General features: G+C 36.8%; 1 protein-coding gene across 3 annotated transcripts in view; it reads left to right on the top strand.

Moving 5' to 3' along the window:
• The window catches only part of CNOT6 (CCR4-NOT transcription complex subunit 6), a 33,552-nt gene extending 20,743 nt beyond the window's left edge, over positions 1-12,809 (top strand). For 2 of the 3 annotated variants that reach the window (XM_027682466.1, XM_027682467.1), the window contains exons 4-12: positions 634-719; positions 1,697-1,801; positions 1,893-1,961; positions 3,430-3,587; positions 4,095-4,249; positions 5,179-5,333; positions 6,292-6,522; positions 7,827-8,029; positions 8,705-12,809. In XM_027682466.1, coding sequence (XP_027538267.1) covers positions 634-719; positions 1,697-1,801; positions 1,893-1,961; positions 3,430-3,587; positions 4,095-4,249; positions 5,179-5,333; positions 6,292-6,522; positions 7,827-8,029; positions 8,705-8,917 — 1,375 coding nt within the window. In that variant the 3' untranslated portion in view covers positions 8,918-12,809. The remainder of the gene's footprint in view (positions 1-633; positions 720-1,696; positions 1,802-1,892; positions 1,962-3,429; positions 3,588-4,094; positions 4,250-5,178; positions 5,334-6,291; positions 6,523-7,826; positions 8,030-8,704) is intronic. The other variant, XM_027682468.1, reaches the window with a different exon arrangement.
• Positions 12,810-13,845: the final 1,036 nt, after the last annotated feature.

Genomic DNA, 13,845 nt, shown 5'->3' with positions numbered 1-13,845 from the left:
CTGCTTAGTGGGAATGTATTTGAGAAAGTGAAAAGCTCCTAACAAGTCCATTTACTTTGCTCAGTTTATTGGGATATTAGAATTCAGGACATGAATTCTGTTACTGTCTGCATATCGGTTCTGTCAGTTAAAAAGCACATATTTTGTCTTAACCCTGAAATTATGAAAAGAAAACCACCCAAACCAATGGAAAATTACTGTTGTGAATGACTATTGCATGGTAATGTCATAGTTCTAATCATACTGCTGCAATCCTGGCTCTTTTTTCTTATTTGTTTTCAAATAATTTCCCTTTATTTGGTCTTCAGTCACAGCCGAACTGTTTCATGGTCTGGTTTGTCTGAGCTGTTACTGCTTCATCACTTGTAGATATTAAAGTGTTTTATTACTGCTAATGTTTGCAAAATGTCTGACTGTTTAAGATAAAGCTCCTTTCCTCTGTACTTTAATAATACATGTTTTGTCTGTGTGTGTGTCCGAGTACAGCAGGATTTCCCCAACTATTGCTGTTTAGTCTTTCAATATTGTGGTTTGCAGTATATTGATTCTCTTCTGGTTCAATTCTTGTACTGTACTGCTGCAGACAAATGTTACTCTGTTTTCAGCCCTGTATGATTCTTGCTCTGTCTACAGGGAACTACATTTAAATAACAACCTGTTACGAGTTTTACCTTTTGAGCTGGGAAAACTGTTCCAGTTACAGACTTTGGGTCTGAAAGGTATTACTGCTTTTTTTTTCTTGGTATCCATGCTTGTTTAGTGATATCACTCTTGTAATGGCTGTAGACTGCCAGTTCATAAAATGTTACTGATTAGCAATCCCAGATGCAGCTACTCACTCCACATTTATAAATACTGTTATTTAGGGATTATTTAGAAAAATAACAAGTTTTGCAAAGCAGTGCACACATAAAGAAGTTTGCTTCTTTTTTTGCAGAGTGAGCAGAAGCTTTCTGTTGCTTGCATAGTGTTTGAATGCAGTGGTGCTTTAACTAAGAAATAGTCTGTAGTTAAATGTAGGTACACCTTGAACCAGAAAGGGAACATGCTTTATACAGCTGCAGGGCACTCTGTTGTTTATGCAAGCACCAATTTAAGTCTTGCCTTTTTTTTTTTTTTGCTCTGAACTGTATGGATTCTAGCTATAAAATTGCTGACCTTGGGCAATTTCAGTCACAAAATCAGGAGCACTGAGGAATATAATACCTCTAAACACTGTTGAGTGTCAAAATCTGTTTTTCTCCCCCTTAAACCTGGGTAATTGCAGTGTGTGTTGTCCATGACAACTCTTGCAATCTGCTTATGTTTGGCAGATGGCAGAGTCTCTGCTCAGATCTGCCTGGCAGATAAACTGATGGTGGATGTTTCACTCCCGCTGAGCAGAGGTGGCTCCTGTGTTTGGGCCCATCAGCTCAGCCTGTGTGTTGTGCCACACCAGTTCTTCACTACTCCTTGGTCCAGGGACCACCCCTGGGAGGTCAGTCAGAAGACAGTCTCAGGAGGGGTTGTGGTAACTTCACTAGAGCTATCCACACATCCAGTGTTTTGTGGGATTGAAGACCTGAGATCTGAAACCCCAAAACAGTTCATAGTAGGTGCAGTATCTGTTCTCCCAGAGGCCAGCTTTAAACACTGATATTTAAGTTTGTAATAGTTCTGTATATTTTAGTCAATATTCCTGTGAATTGGTTTGCAGGAAACCCACTTACACAGGATATTCTGAACCTGTATCAGGAACCAGATGGGACACGAAGGCTACTGAACTATTTGCTTGATAATTTGGCAGGTACTGCAAAAAGAAGTAAGTGATCATTCTTAAAACATTTATTTCTGCTGTGTAAAATATATGTGATCATAATTTGTCGTATCTCTATTTTAAAATGTTCCCATAGTTTCGACAGAACAGCCACCTCCAAGATCTTGGATTATGTTGCAAGAACCAGACCGTACAAGACCAACAGGTACTGTAACACTGGAAGGGGTTTTCCTTTCTTCTTCTTTTTTTTCTTTTAATGAAAGCTGTTGATCTTTAGTGGGAAAAAAAAAATAAATCAATGCTTAAATGAACCAGTCATCTCTGCAGTGCTGACCAGCCAGCTGAAGTCGTTCTGTCCCAGTTGGAACACCTGTTCCAGATTTACCCATGGTTTACTCTGAAGTAATTTCTTTTTAATTAACGTCCTTCTCACAGGAATTGAAATTGTTGTCCACAATTAGTTAAATAGTGGAATTTTAACAGGCTTAATTTAACACTTGTTGAAGAATAAAAAAATGGAAGAATATGAGCATAATTTCCAAAAAACATAGTTGTTTTTTTTTTTAAGTAACCAGTGTATTATCTTTGACTGCACTTTTCTTGCTGTTGGGATTCAGGTGATGTTTAATTCTTTACTGATTTTTTTGCTGCATAAATTGTCTAAAATATAGCCCTTTCTATTTGCCTGCACACCAGAAATTGGTGTATTTCTCAGTTACTGCAGTGACCTCTCTTTCAGGGCTGTTGTACATTACTTTCCCCTGTTGATTTTATTAAGGCAGTTGCTTCAAAGGTCATGCTGTAAATGCAGCTTGTCTTTTGCTGTCACCTGTTTATTTGTTTGTTTTCAAAATGCTGGGCTTTGAAACAATCAGCCCCAGATTGTTTCCTCAATTTTCAGTATCTTTAAACAATGGTCTTGGGGGTTTTTTTTCCCACGTTTTAGAGGAGCTCTGACTAAGCTTCCAGTATCTCATTGTTGTTCAAGTACCTCATTCCTTAAGTGCTTTGAAAAGCAAACCAACCCCAAAAAAGCAGTGAAGCAACCCCCTAAATCCATGCTGCTGGATTACATGTCAAGTTGCCCCAAACTGTCTCATTATTATATTACTCCTGTTTCAAATGAATACAGAGAGTAGATGTTTCGTGTCTTCTGCCTGAATTGTAAGCTTTTTGAGGTGGAAATAGCTGGGGGGTTATTTTGCCTATACTTTTTCTTTGTTTGAAGAGATCCTTAGCCTGCTGTTACAGTTTGTGATGGTAATAATTAAGGTAGATTCTAAAGACTCTTAATTAAAGGCTTGCAGACCTTTGTATAGCTGGCAAATATAAGTGTTCAGATACACTTACCTTGGTTTGGGTTTTTCACAGTACAGCACCACTTAGCAAAAAATATGTTTGTCTGCTGTTTACTGCATTAATCATATAAGGGGTGGGGGGGTGTTTGTTTCCTAATTAAATGCTAGAAAACAGATGCCAGAAGTCCAGAGTTGTAATTTTTCTCCCTAGAAAACCTAACAGTTTTTCTCAGCCTAGATAAATATGCTGTGTTTTGGTTGAAACAAATGAGGCACGAACTGATGAATTTCCAGAAGACAAAAGCCAAGAACATAATTGTATAGGTTTTTTAATATATCAGTGCGTAATTATTGATTAAAATCACTGTTCTGCAGCCTTGTTCTCTGTCATGTGTTACAACGTCCTCTGTGACAAATATGCCACCCGGCAGCTGTATGGCTATTGTCCATCTTGGGCCTTGAACTGGGAATACAGAAAAAAAGCCATTATGCAGGAAATCCTGAGCTGCAATGCTGACATCATAAGTCTGCAGGTAAAAGACACACCATTATTTCTTTCTATTCCCATGTGCCGGTTTCTTCACATTAAATGTATTTATAGTAAACATTCTGTTTTCAAAACCTCGTGGAAACAAAAGAAAAAAAAGAAGTGATGTTTAGAACGTTATTTGTTGCTTGACATCAAAAGAGTGCTTTCAGCCCCCGCAGTTGGAATGGGAACCAGCAGCCCCTGATCAAAGAAATGTACGTGGGGGTGTCTTTGTGCCTGTGTGTGTATGTGGGGCTCTAATTGACACATTTTCAAATAAGAGGCTTGAGATAATCATAACTCGGGGGATTACAGAAATGCATTTATATTTTCTTAAAATAAGGATATTGCTCTCACATTTGCATTCTCTGATGCACTTAATTCCTAGATTTCTTTTTTTCCCTTAAATCTAATTTGAAAGTGATTTACACTTCTGAAGAGTCTAAATAATATCAGTCTTCTGTGTTTTGCTAGCAGTACGTTCATGCTGTTCTGCTTTATAACTTTACAGGAGGTTGAAACGGAACAGTACTACAGCTTTTTCCTGGTAGAATTGAAAGAACGTGGCTATAATGGATTCTTCAGTCCAAAATCTAGAGCTAGGACAATGTCAGAACAGGAAAGAAAACACGTTGATGGTTGTGCAATATTTTTCAAAACAGAAAAGTAAGTGATGTGTTCTGCAAAAGCTTCTGTCGTCTCTTGCTGTCTTTCACATAATTTCTCAGGTCAGTCTAGAGCTCAAACAGTTTGGCATTAATTGCCCTTTTGTAGCCATGCAGGGTTTCTTGCAGAGCAGTCCTACCTTTAGAAGGAGTGGTCTGTGTGAGAGAAATCATTCTGTGTAGAATTAGCAGTAAAATATTTTACCTTGAAGTTTTCTTTTAAGGTGAAATTTCATTTTGTTTGAGCAGTGCTGGTTTGGGAGTTCACTAAATTATACTTCAGTTGTTGAGTGTCTGTGTCCCAACTATTAGGTGGTAATAATAAAAAAAGAAGAAATTAAAGAAAAATAAAGCAAATTTTCTTGGGTTTCTTTTTTTTTGAGTAAAGGAATTTATAATCCCCCAAATTGCTGAAATAAGACCTCAGGTGGCATTGATTTTTTGATGTATTAGGCTTCTGGTAAATTGAAAGACAAAGCTCTAGGTATCACTCCATGCTTCTATAGAGAAAAGTTATCATTTAAGAGCTGTAGATACTGGTTTTATCATATTGCACTTGCACAACTGTTTGGATATGAGGGTAGTATGTCCCTTCCATTCCTGTGTGTCCACAATTAAGTGCAGGTGCCAGTTTTGAAGCCAAGTGGCTTATTAAAATTATTTAGTCCCTCTAACAAACAAGCTTGACTTTTTTGTAGTGTCTCTCCCAATAAAATCTTTTAATTGAAACTAAAGTAGTATAAAATACATGAAAATTGCTAGGAAAACTATATCCCTTGATTTCAGTTTAGGATTTTATGAACTGATGTGACTGGCTGGGACTTTCACATCATAAACATGTTTGAGATTCAGTTAAAAGGTGAATTATCTATAACGTTTCCTATTGTATCTGGCTGCTGAAAAAAATATACATGATGTTTTTTCTTCCAGATTTACTTTGGTTCAAAAACATACTGTTGAGTTCAATCAACTAGCAATGGCAAACTCAGAAGGGTCAGAAGCTATGCTGAACAGAGTTATGACAAAAGATAACATTGGAGTTGCTGTACTGCTAGAACTGCGAAAGGAATTGATAGAAATGTCATGTAAGTCCCATTTAATTTATTTTTTAAAATAGATTCTGTTTTGTAAATGAAAAAATTGACTTTGTCATGGTAAACAAGAGAATTCTGCAGGTGAATATGGCTTTGCACATTGTATGTTCAGACAAATTTATTCCCAAAGGAGATTTGGGGAAAAGTCACATTGTTTAAATTATGAAGATTTTTTTTCCCCCACTTGAAAAAAAAGCTATAAAGACTTGAGTTTGAGTGATTTTTTTTTTTTGTTGGTTTTGTGGTGGTGTTTTTTTTCCCTTGAAGTTATATACAGGTATCAAAGAATTGGATGGTGTTAGTTGTGTGTATCTGCATCATTTTAGCTTGTTATTTTCTTTCTGTTGTCATACAACCTGTTTGTTCTGCCCTGTCACTCTTAATTTAGGAAATGTAAATTGGCTTTATAAGTATCGCAGTGGGAACCTACTCAACCTGTGTTATATTTATCCAAATGATATTCTGTTAATTCAGATTCTAACAAACAAGCCTTTTAAAAAACACTTCTAGCAAGAGAGGTAACTTAGAATGTGGATAACTTAAAATTCAGAGCTCACTGCCTAATAAGATATGAGCAGTGCCTGTTTACTGTCACAGCCTGAGGAAAACATGTAATTTTTCAGAACAACACTATTTGCCTGTAATTAGGATTATCTGTTATTTATGTTAGTTCACAGCATTCTTGGATACAGAAGCATCACATGTAACAAGATGGTTGATCCATTAATGGTCTTGAATGTGAAATACCATTCCTAATGCTTTACATCCACTAAAACACTTGGTAAATGTAAGAGGACTTGTCTGACCCTCTTGATTTAAATGGTATTAACCCTCTTCAAGTCATACTGGTATTTTATTTTTTGGTCCCCTCAAACATTTTGTTTAAAGTTCAGTAATGCTGTTTTCTGTTGCCGACCATGTAAAGTAAATAACTGATTTTAAATTTTAGCTGGAAAGCCACATCTTGGGATGGAAAAGCAGCTAGTTCTTGTAGCTAATGCACATATGCATTGGGACCCAGATTATTCTGATGTGAAGCTGGTTCAGACTATGATGTTCCTGTCCGAGGTAAAGAACATTATTGATAAAGCTTCTCGTAGTCTCAAACCTGGTGTTTCGGGAGAACTTGGAACCATTCCACTTGTACTGTGTGCAGATCTCAATTCTCTACCAGACTCTGGTAAGAGTTCTATTTCTTATTCTTTAGACTGTTTCAAGTGTATAACAATTAAGTTCTTGCTTTTTTAAAGGAGTTTTCAACTTAGAGAATACATTGTTTGATAATATAAGCTCTAAAGCTTACAGAAGGAAGTGAGAGAAGGTAAAACTGTTTAATTTGTGAGTGACCTTATTGTTATGCAGTAGTATAGCTATGTCAGGTCTTTCAGAAGCATTTCCACTATTATCTTAAAATACAGGAATGGAAAGGAAAAAAATATCTTCCAGAAATAACTGGAAACATGAGTGTGTCGCTGATAATTGGGTTATCTTAATTGTAAGTGTGAGAAGATAATTTCTTATCTTTAAAGTTGCCACCACACAATCATTTTCTGTAGCTCCAGTGTTTTAGAGCTTCTAAAATTCAGTATATCCCCTTCAGACAGGGACTCTTCAGAGCTCTTTATTAACAGGGAACTTTATTTTTTTACTTGGTGGCAACTTCATAAAATGTGAGAGAAGAACAGATTCAGTGATTGCCACCTTGGCTTTCTCAGGTACCCAGCTGAAGTGCTGAACTCAAGAGCCATCCTTCCTTTCTTAGTGATGGTCGTTCAGTGTAATAATCTCCATTCTTGGTCCCCTTTCCTTCGGGCTTCATCTTGGCAACTCTTAACATCTGTTAGGGTTGAGAGGAGCAGTTACTGCTCAGCAGGACTGGAAATGTGATTCTTTTTGATCCCAGGAAGCCAAATATCTCTAGTGGTGATTGCAGTTCATGTGTTTCATTGTCTTTAGAACAATGAACTGCTTCTTTTACCTTCCAGAATATCAACACAGTTATTCTGAAACTGAGGCACAGTCACAGTTTTCCATGACACAAGTCTTGTCCATTTGGCTTTGCAGCCCCTTTAAAGTTAACTTTATTTGAAGTAGAGTTTCAGAAGTTGGCTCCTTAGCAACACTTTAGCTGAAGAACATTGAAGGGCAGGACCTGAGCATAGAAGCAAGGAGAGAAGGAGCTGACTGCCTAGCACTGATAGAATTTTACTTCTGAATTTTTCATCTTCCCTTTCCCAACCTATTCCTTATAACCTTCTCATTTTTTTCTAATCAAAGCACGTCTCTTTATTTTAGGTGACATTTACTCATGATATACATTGTCCTGTAATATTTTAAAAGAAATACTGTTAACTGTATTGTGTATGTGTAAAGGTTTTGCTTATATAAAGCATAAAGTTGCATGTATGACTTCAAGAACCTAAACACACTTATTTACTGAGTGACTGTTAATCCCTTCTTGTGTGTATGTGTGTCTCTTAATAGGTGTCGTTGAGTACTTGAGCACTGGCGGAGTGGAAACAAACCACAAAGATTTTAAGGAACTGAGATACAATGAGAGTCTCACTAACTTCAGCTGTAATGGAAAAAATGGGACAACAAATGGAAGAATTACACATGGTTTCAAGTTGAAGAGTGCCTATGAGAATGGTCTAATGCCTTACACAAATTACACATTTGACTTCAAGGTAAGGACTTGGCTGGTGTTTCGGAAAAGTTTTTTTCCAGTTTTAAGTGTAACTAATGTGATTTGCTGTACGAAGTTTAACAAATAAGTTAATCTGTTTGTGCAGCTAACTAGATTCTCCAAGTTTATATTTAAAACATAGCAAACTAGAATGCCCAACACTTTGGTCTCCTGGAAACCAGATTTTCCTTTTTCTTTTTAGTAACTTGCAATAGATTTGCAAGAATTGGAGTGCTGTTAACCTTCCCTGTAAACAGTATTTTAATACTCCAAGCTGAATAACACAGTACCACAGAGGCATTTAAGCTGTCAACTGCAAGGAAATAATCCATGTTGCTTCTGGAAAACTCAGTTCTCTGTTGCCCAGTGAAAACAAGGATGGCTTTTTTCCTCCTCAAAACCAGAGCCAAATGGGATTTGAAGCTCTGTAGGAGGTTGGAAATTACAACCCATAGAAGCATAGCAAAGTGATACAGGGTGGCCTTTTCTTTTGTTTTCCTAATCTATATTGAGCAACCCATGGGATATAGGAAGAAGAAATCTCCTAAACTGATGATGTGCTATAGAGAAAGAATGGGGTATTTCAGCTACCAGTAACACTGAGCTCACCTCTTGTTTGGGGGAATAACTTTAGTCATGAATAAACACTAACAATGTTTTTTTCCCTCTGTTTTAGGGTATTATTGATTACATCTTCTACTCTAAACCTCAGCTAAACATACTTGGCATTCTTGGACCTTTGGATCATCATTGGTTAATAGAGAACAATATAAGTGGTTGTCCACATCCACTCATCCCTTCTGACCACTTCTCACTTTTTGCACAACTGGAGCTTTTGCTGCCTTTCCTGCCTCCTGTAAATGGAATCCATCTCCCTGGCAGGAGGTAGTCAAATACATTTTAGAGGGCAACCTCAATCTAACTTGTACAATTGTAAAATCTGAATATAGAGGAGTGAGGTATGGCCAACAGGGATTTTTTTTCTTAATAATCTTAATCTTAAATCTAATTATTTGCTAAAGACATAGTAAAAGCCAGGTGCTATCAACAGACACAATTCTGAGCCCAATATACTTTGTATACTGTTTGACAGCGATCGGTGCATTTGCACCTTTCTTTAATACGTTACAATTAACCTTCCTGTTTCTTTTATCCAACGTGACATTTTCATGCCTTGAAATAGGGAATTGTTATACAGTGTATTCTCTTTGCACAGTTATCTGTAGCACTACTTTTTTGAGGCCAGTAGGAACATCCACAGAACATTCTCCGTACTTCACTCCCTCCTTTTTCAGACTTGTTTGTAAAATATAGAATTTGAATTTAGCCTTTATTGATTGTATATGAACAACAGAAAACCTGATTTATGAGATTTTGTACTTTAAAAAAAAAAAAAAGAAAATTCAGATTTGGAAAATGATTGTATTGTAAACTAAGGCTAAATTTTTATCTGTTTTCATGTGTTATAAAGGCCAGCTTGTAAAAGAGGTTGTCACAGGTTTTCTCTGCTAGTGATTTGCACTGTTAGGGTTTCGTTAGCCCTTTTATACTACTTTTTATGTTCAATTGAGAACGTTGCTTTCAAAATCCAAACCTATAAAATCTTAATATCTTACAGAGATAACTAAATACATTCTGTCTATTTCTGATTTAAAAAAAAAAAAAAGAGAGAAAAGCATAGAGTTCTCACAGAACAGATAAGCTAAGCAGTGAATATAAGTAGACCTGTCTGGATTGAAAGTTATTGCTGATGTGTATACACTCAGATATTTTTCTCATCTCTAACTTTTGAAGTAAAATCTAGGGATACTTGTGTACAGCTTCTTCATTTCTGTTTTAAATATTTGTCCTATCTCCACTGTGCCTGCTTAAATTTGTTCTCAACTAGCACTGCCTGTGCATGCAGAGAGATCCTGTGCATCCTCTTTTATTTTTTTAAATAATGTTAACACTTGTGAAAATTTTATGAAGATACTTTTGTATAAGCTGTGGCATCTTTTTTTCCTTTGTGAAGCATTGAATATCACACTTTGGAACATGTTCAGGTTATGGGTACACAGTTTCTAGCTTCTAATGCCCATGCACTGCTTCTTTCAGTGTCATTGCACAGTGCCGTTTTTCCCACTAAGAATTACTATCATGTGGATTCTCTTTCGTTTCAGTGTGTTCCTCAGTTTCAGAAAGTATAATTCCTTGAAGATACAAACCTAGCCCTACATTTTCTATTAATGAAGCAGTGTAAAATAAATGCGTTTTCAATACAGGTCCCAAAGACAATTCTTCAGATCATTTTTTAAAGTGACCAAGTCTTATTTTAAAGTGTCAAGCAAGACTGAAGTTCTGGTGTACCCTCAGTGCCATTTGTGTCATGAAGCCAAGTATGTAACAGCTTACAAATTTAACTTGTCTATTCCTATCCTAAAAGGGAGAATTTATCGTCTCCTTAAACTAATACAACTTGAATAATCAATGTAAAAAAAAAATAAATAAAGGAGATAGAGAGCTTGGTCTTAAACAGCTTTTGTTTCAGCTGCGGGCAGGGAAGCAAAAGGACACTGAGCATTATGAGAAAACTTTCTAATTATTGTGAATTTTTTTATATATAAGAGAGTGAATTGGTAATAATGATTCAAAATTTTATTGAAAAGTAGTCAGCACACAAGTGTGCTCAGACCGTTCTGTTTTAAGCTCAAAGTGAAAATTGCAAACAGTTCGGATGTGTAAAATGTACATTTTAAAATTTCAATAGGAGAAATCTTGATCTTGAATCCTTGTCTGGGACCTGATCTCTTGGGGTTATTTTGTTTTGGTTTTAGTTGTAAAAACACCAAACATGTCCAGTTTATAATCAGTACATTGAAATGCTGGTAGTATTGCTGTAGTAGACTTAATGCGTAGTGTTATTTTTTTTCTGTTTGTTTTTTGGGGTTTTTTTGTAAAGTGTGAATAAAAGGTGTTATACTCATGTTTCCTTAATGATGTCTTGGTAATGTACATCATGACAATTTCCAGTAATGATGAGCCAATTTAGCTTGTCAGACTAAGCAAACTATTTTTCTTTTCTGATTATCTGGATTGTGTAAGGAGTCCAGAAAGCTTTACAGAAGGGGAAGGGAAGCACTTACTCATTTTGTATTTTTAGAGGGGGATAATTTACTTTATTAGATGCTGGAGCTTGAGTGCACTTGTTAGATTCTAAAGGTTTGAGCTTTATCCAGTATGTGTTCTCCTCTATTGCTTAGTCTTAAAAAAATATTTGGATTTATGACAACATGTGAAAATATGGCCCCTTGTGCTTTTGGAGACACAACTGTTCCTGCTGAGTCACCTTACGGTCTAAGGGTCCATTTGAATAACTGTTTCCTCCAGCTTTTTTATACTGTCCATCAGGTCCTGATTGAAAACCCACTGAATCCATTGAAGACACTCCTTTGACTTCACTGGGTTTTAACTGGACTGCAGCTGTGACTCGGGGGCTGAAGGAAGGAAGGAGAAATGTTTTGAATATAGGGAAAGACCAGATGGCACCAAAACAGAGCTGAGATTAACTTTGTCAAACAATCTTTCAAAGAAAACGTATTCTTGTGTCAAACAAATCTAACTCAAAAGTCTCAATTTCCAGCTATAACATAGAATAAGGCAATAAACCGTGTCTTCACAAAATCAAAATGTTTGCTTCATAGTTTTTAACATGCAATGGTTCTTTGCAATATTTTTATTCAAGGTGGTTTTGGGTGTTGCCATAATGTACCTTCAGTGTTCTTGTTGTGAAAGCACATACAGCAAAAGTCACAGAACATCCTTGGGGTTGAAAGGATTTATTTAGGTTAGACCAGGCTTTTTTCCACTTAAAGTACACTCTGCCATATCTTGTCTAGTTTTATTTACATTTACCAAGAATTCTGGGTGTCAAAGTGTAAATTGAAATATACCTTTAACTAAAAGAATTGATTAGAGTACAAGACTAATACCACAAGTTACTGCTTTTATCATAACACAAATAGGGGGGAAAGGAGCATATAAGTTGGTGAAAGTTGTAATTATTTTGTCCTTTTAGCAGCTTTAAATTAAAAGAAAAGGTAAAATTGGCTAGCATTTGACAGAACTATTTTGAGAACATTGTATGCATCTTTGATGTAACTGTAGCAAATCTCTCAAGGTGGTTTTTTTTTTAGAGCAGGCTTAGAAAATACCTTATGCTTTGCTTTTTCAGCCACACAAAACCTGTATGAAAGACAAAATAATTGCAACGCCATTGGGGAGGGGGGGGGAAGAAAACTAATTACACTGTAAAACTTTAAAAAGTTCAGTTAACCGCTTCAGTAGCAAGCCTTTCTCATTCAGCCAGACACAGTATTTTTTAGTATGTTAACTGCTATTCTTTTCCTTTGGTTGCATAAATTTGTAACACTTAAGTGTCTTGGTATGTTTAAGTAGTGTCTAAAATAGAATATCTTAGTCTTTATTCACAGTACTTCTGTATAATGTGTAATGCACTGGACTAACTCTTGTTTACCATTCATGTAACAAAAACCAGCACATTATCTGCACTAAGCTCAAAGAATGTTGCATTTGTCTATAGGCAGCTCTTCAATAAGATAAATGGGAAACTGAATATGGTCTGATGGTAAACAAGGGCTTTTACTGTTCTCTTCAGTGGAACTTTCTTCTTGGTCAAATTTTAACTAGTTAGTATTATATTTATATACAGGGTCTTCTTTTTCTTTACCAATGTATTTTCCTACTCATAGCTGACCAATAAATCCAATATCTGTTTCAAACCTTCTTGAAGTCTAATTCATATTTTAACTTGATTCCTAAAGCTTTTCCTGAAAAGTTGCACATACAGCCAAAGTGAGTGAAGTGTGAGAAGGTATAATGGAAGCATGTAAGGATCTTGAGAATCCTAGAAATATTTTTCCTGTACTTTCTGTTACTTTCTAGATCTGCAGACCAGAACTCTGCTCAGATCAGTTGGGTTTGGTTTGCAAAGTGCAGGCGTGCGTGTTTAGCAGTGAACTTGTGGAAAATCCCTGTCCAAACCTACTCAGATCTCAACCCTGTGGCCATCTGCTGACCTTCCCAGGTCAGTCAGTAAGGTCACTTGTGCAGTGGAGATCCACAGGTTTTGTCTGCATCCTGTAAGACCCCCCCCCCCTTCCTTCCTTCCTCTTCCACTCCAGAAAGCACAAAGTAGCCTTGGGGTCTGGCAGCGGGAAGGGATGCAAATACTCCATTAATTTACCACGGGAGGGGAACAAATTGAATGTTTCTTCCATGTTCTTTTTCAGAAATCAGATTCCACTAACTCTTGTCTTTAGTTTATTTTAATCCCGCGTTCTTTGGCAGGGGATGCTTCTGTATCAGTGTCTGTGTAACACTGCAGACCCTTGTGTTTGATGTGATGTTCCCATCACTGGCAGCAGCAAACAACAAACACCTGAGCACACGAGACCCCTCCCTGGTCCTGCAGTGCTCAGGATGTTGCTGCTGCTTTGTTGTGAAAAATAAATGATCTAGTTCAGCGTACCTGTGAATGCCACAGGCCCCAGAGTTTTCAGCTGGTTTGTACATTTAAAATGTGCTGTCTTGAAGCAGCTGTAAATCCCCAGCAGTGTGATGAGTCCATTGCAGACTCAGCAATGATTTCTCTTTGGTTTTGTCTCGTGGGTGAGATGTTAATTCCCGTCACATTTGCAGGGTTGCCACTAGATGGTGCGGGAAACACAGGCTTCATCAGCACACAGCATGAAGGGATTGGAGTGCCATCCACAAAGCCTGGCTTGTAGAATTTTTCTTAAGAGTATTTGTGGGAAT

The sequence above is a fragment of the Neopelma chrysocephalum genome, unplaced genomic scaffold (genome assembly GCF_003984885.1).
Source record: "Neopelma chrysocephalum unplaced genomic scaffold, ASM398488v2 Primary Assembly neopelma1_63, whole genome shotgun sequence".
In the NCBI taxonomy this organism is placed as follows: Eukaryota; Metazoa; Chordata; class Aves; order Passeriformes; family Pipridae; genus Neopelma; species Neopelma chrysocephalum.
This window is presented reverse-complemented; position numbering and strand designations above follow the sequence as displayed.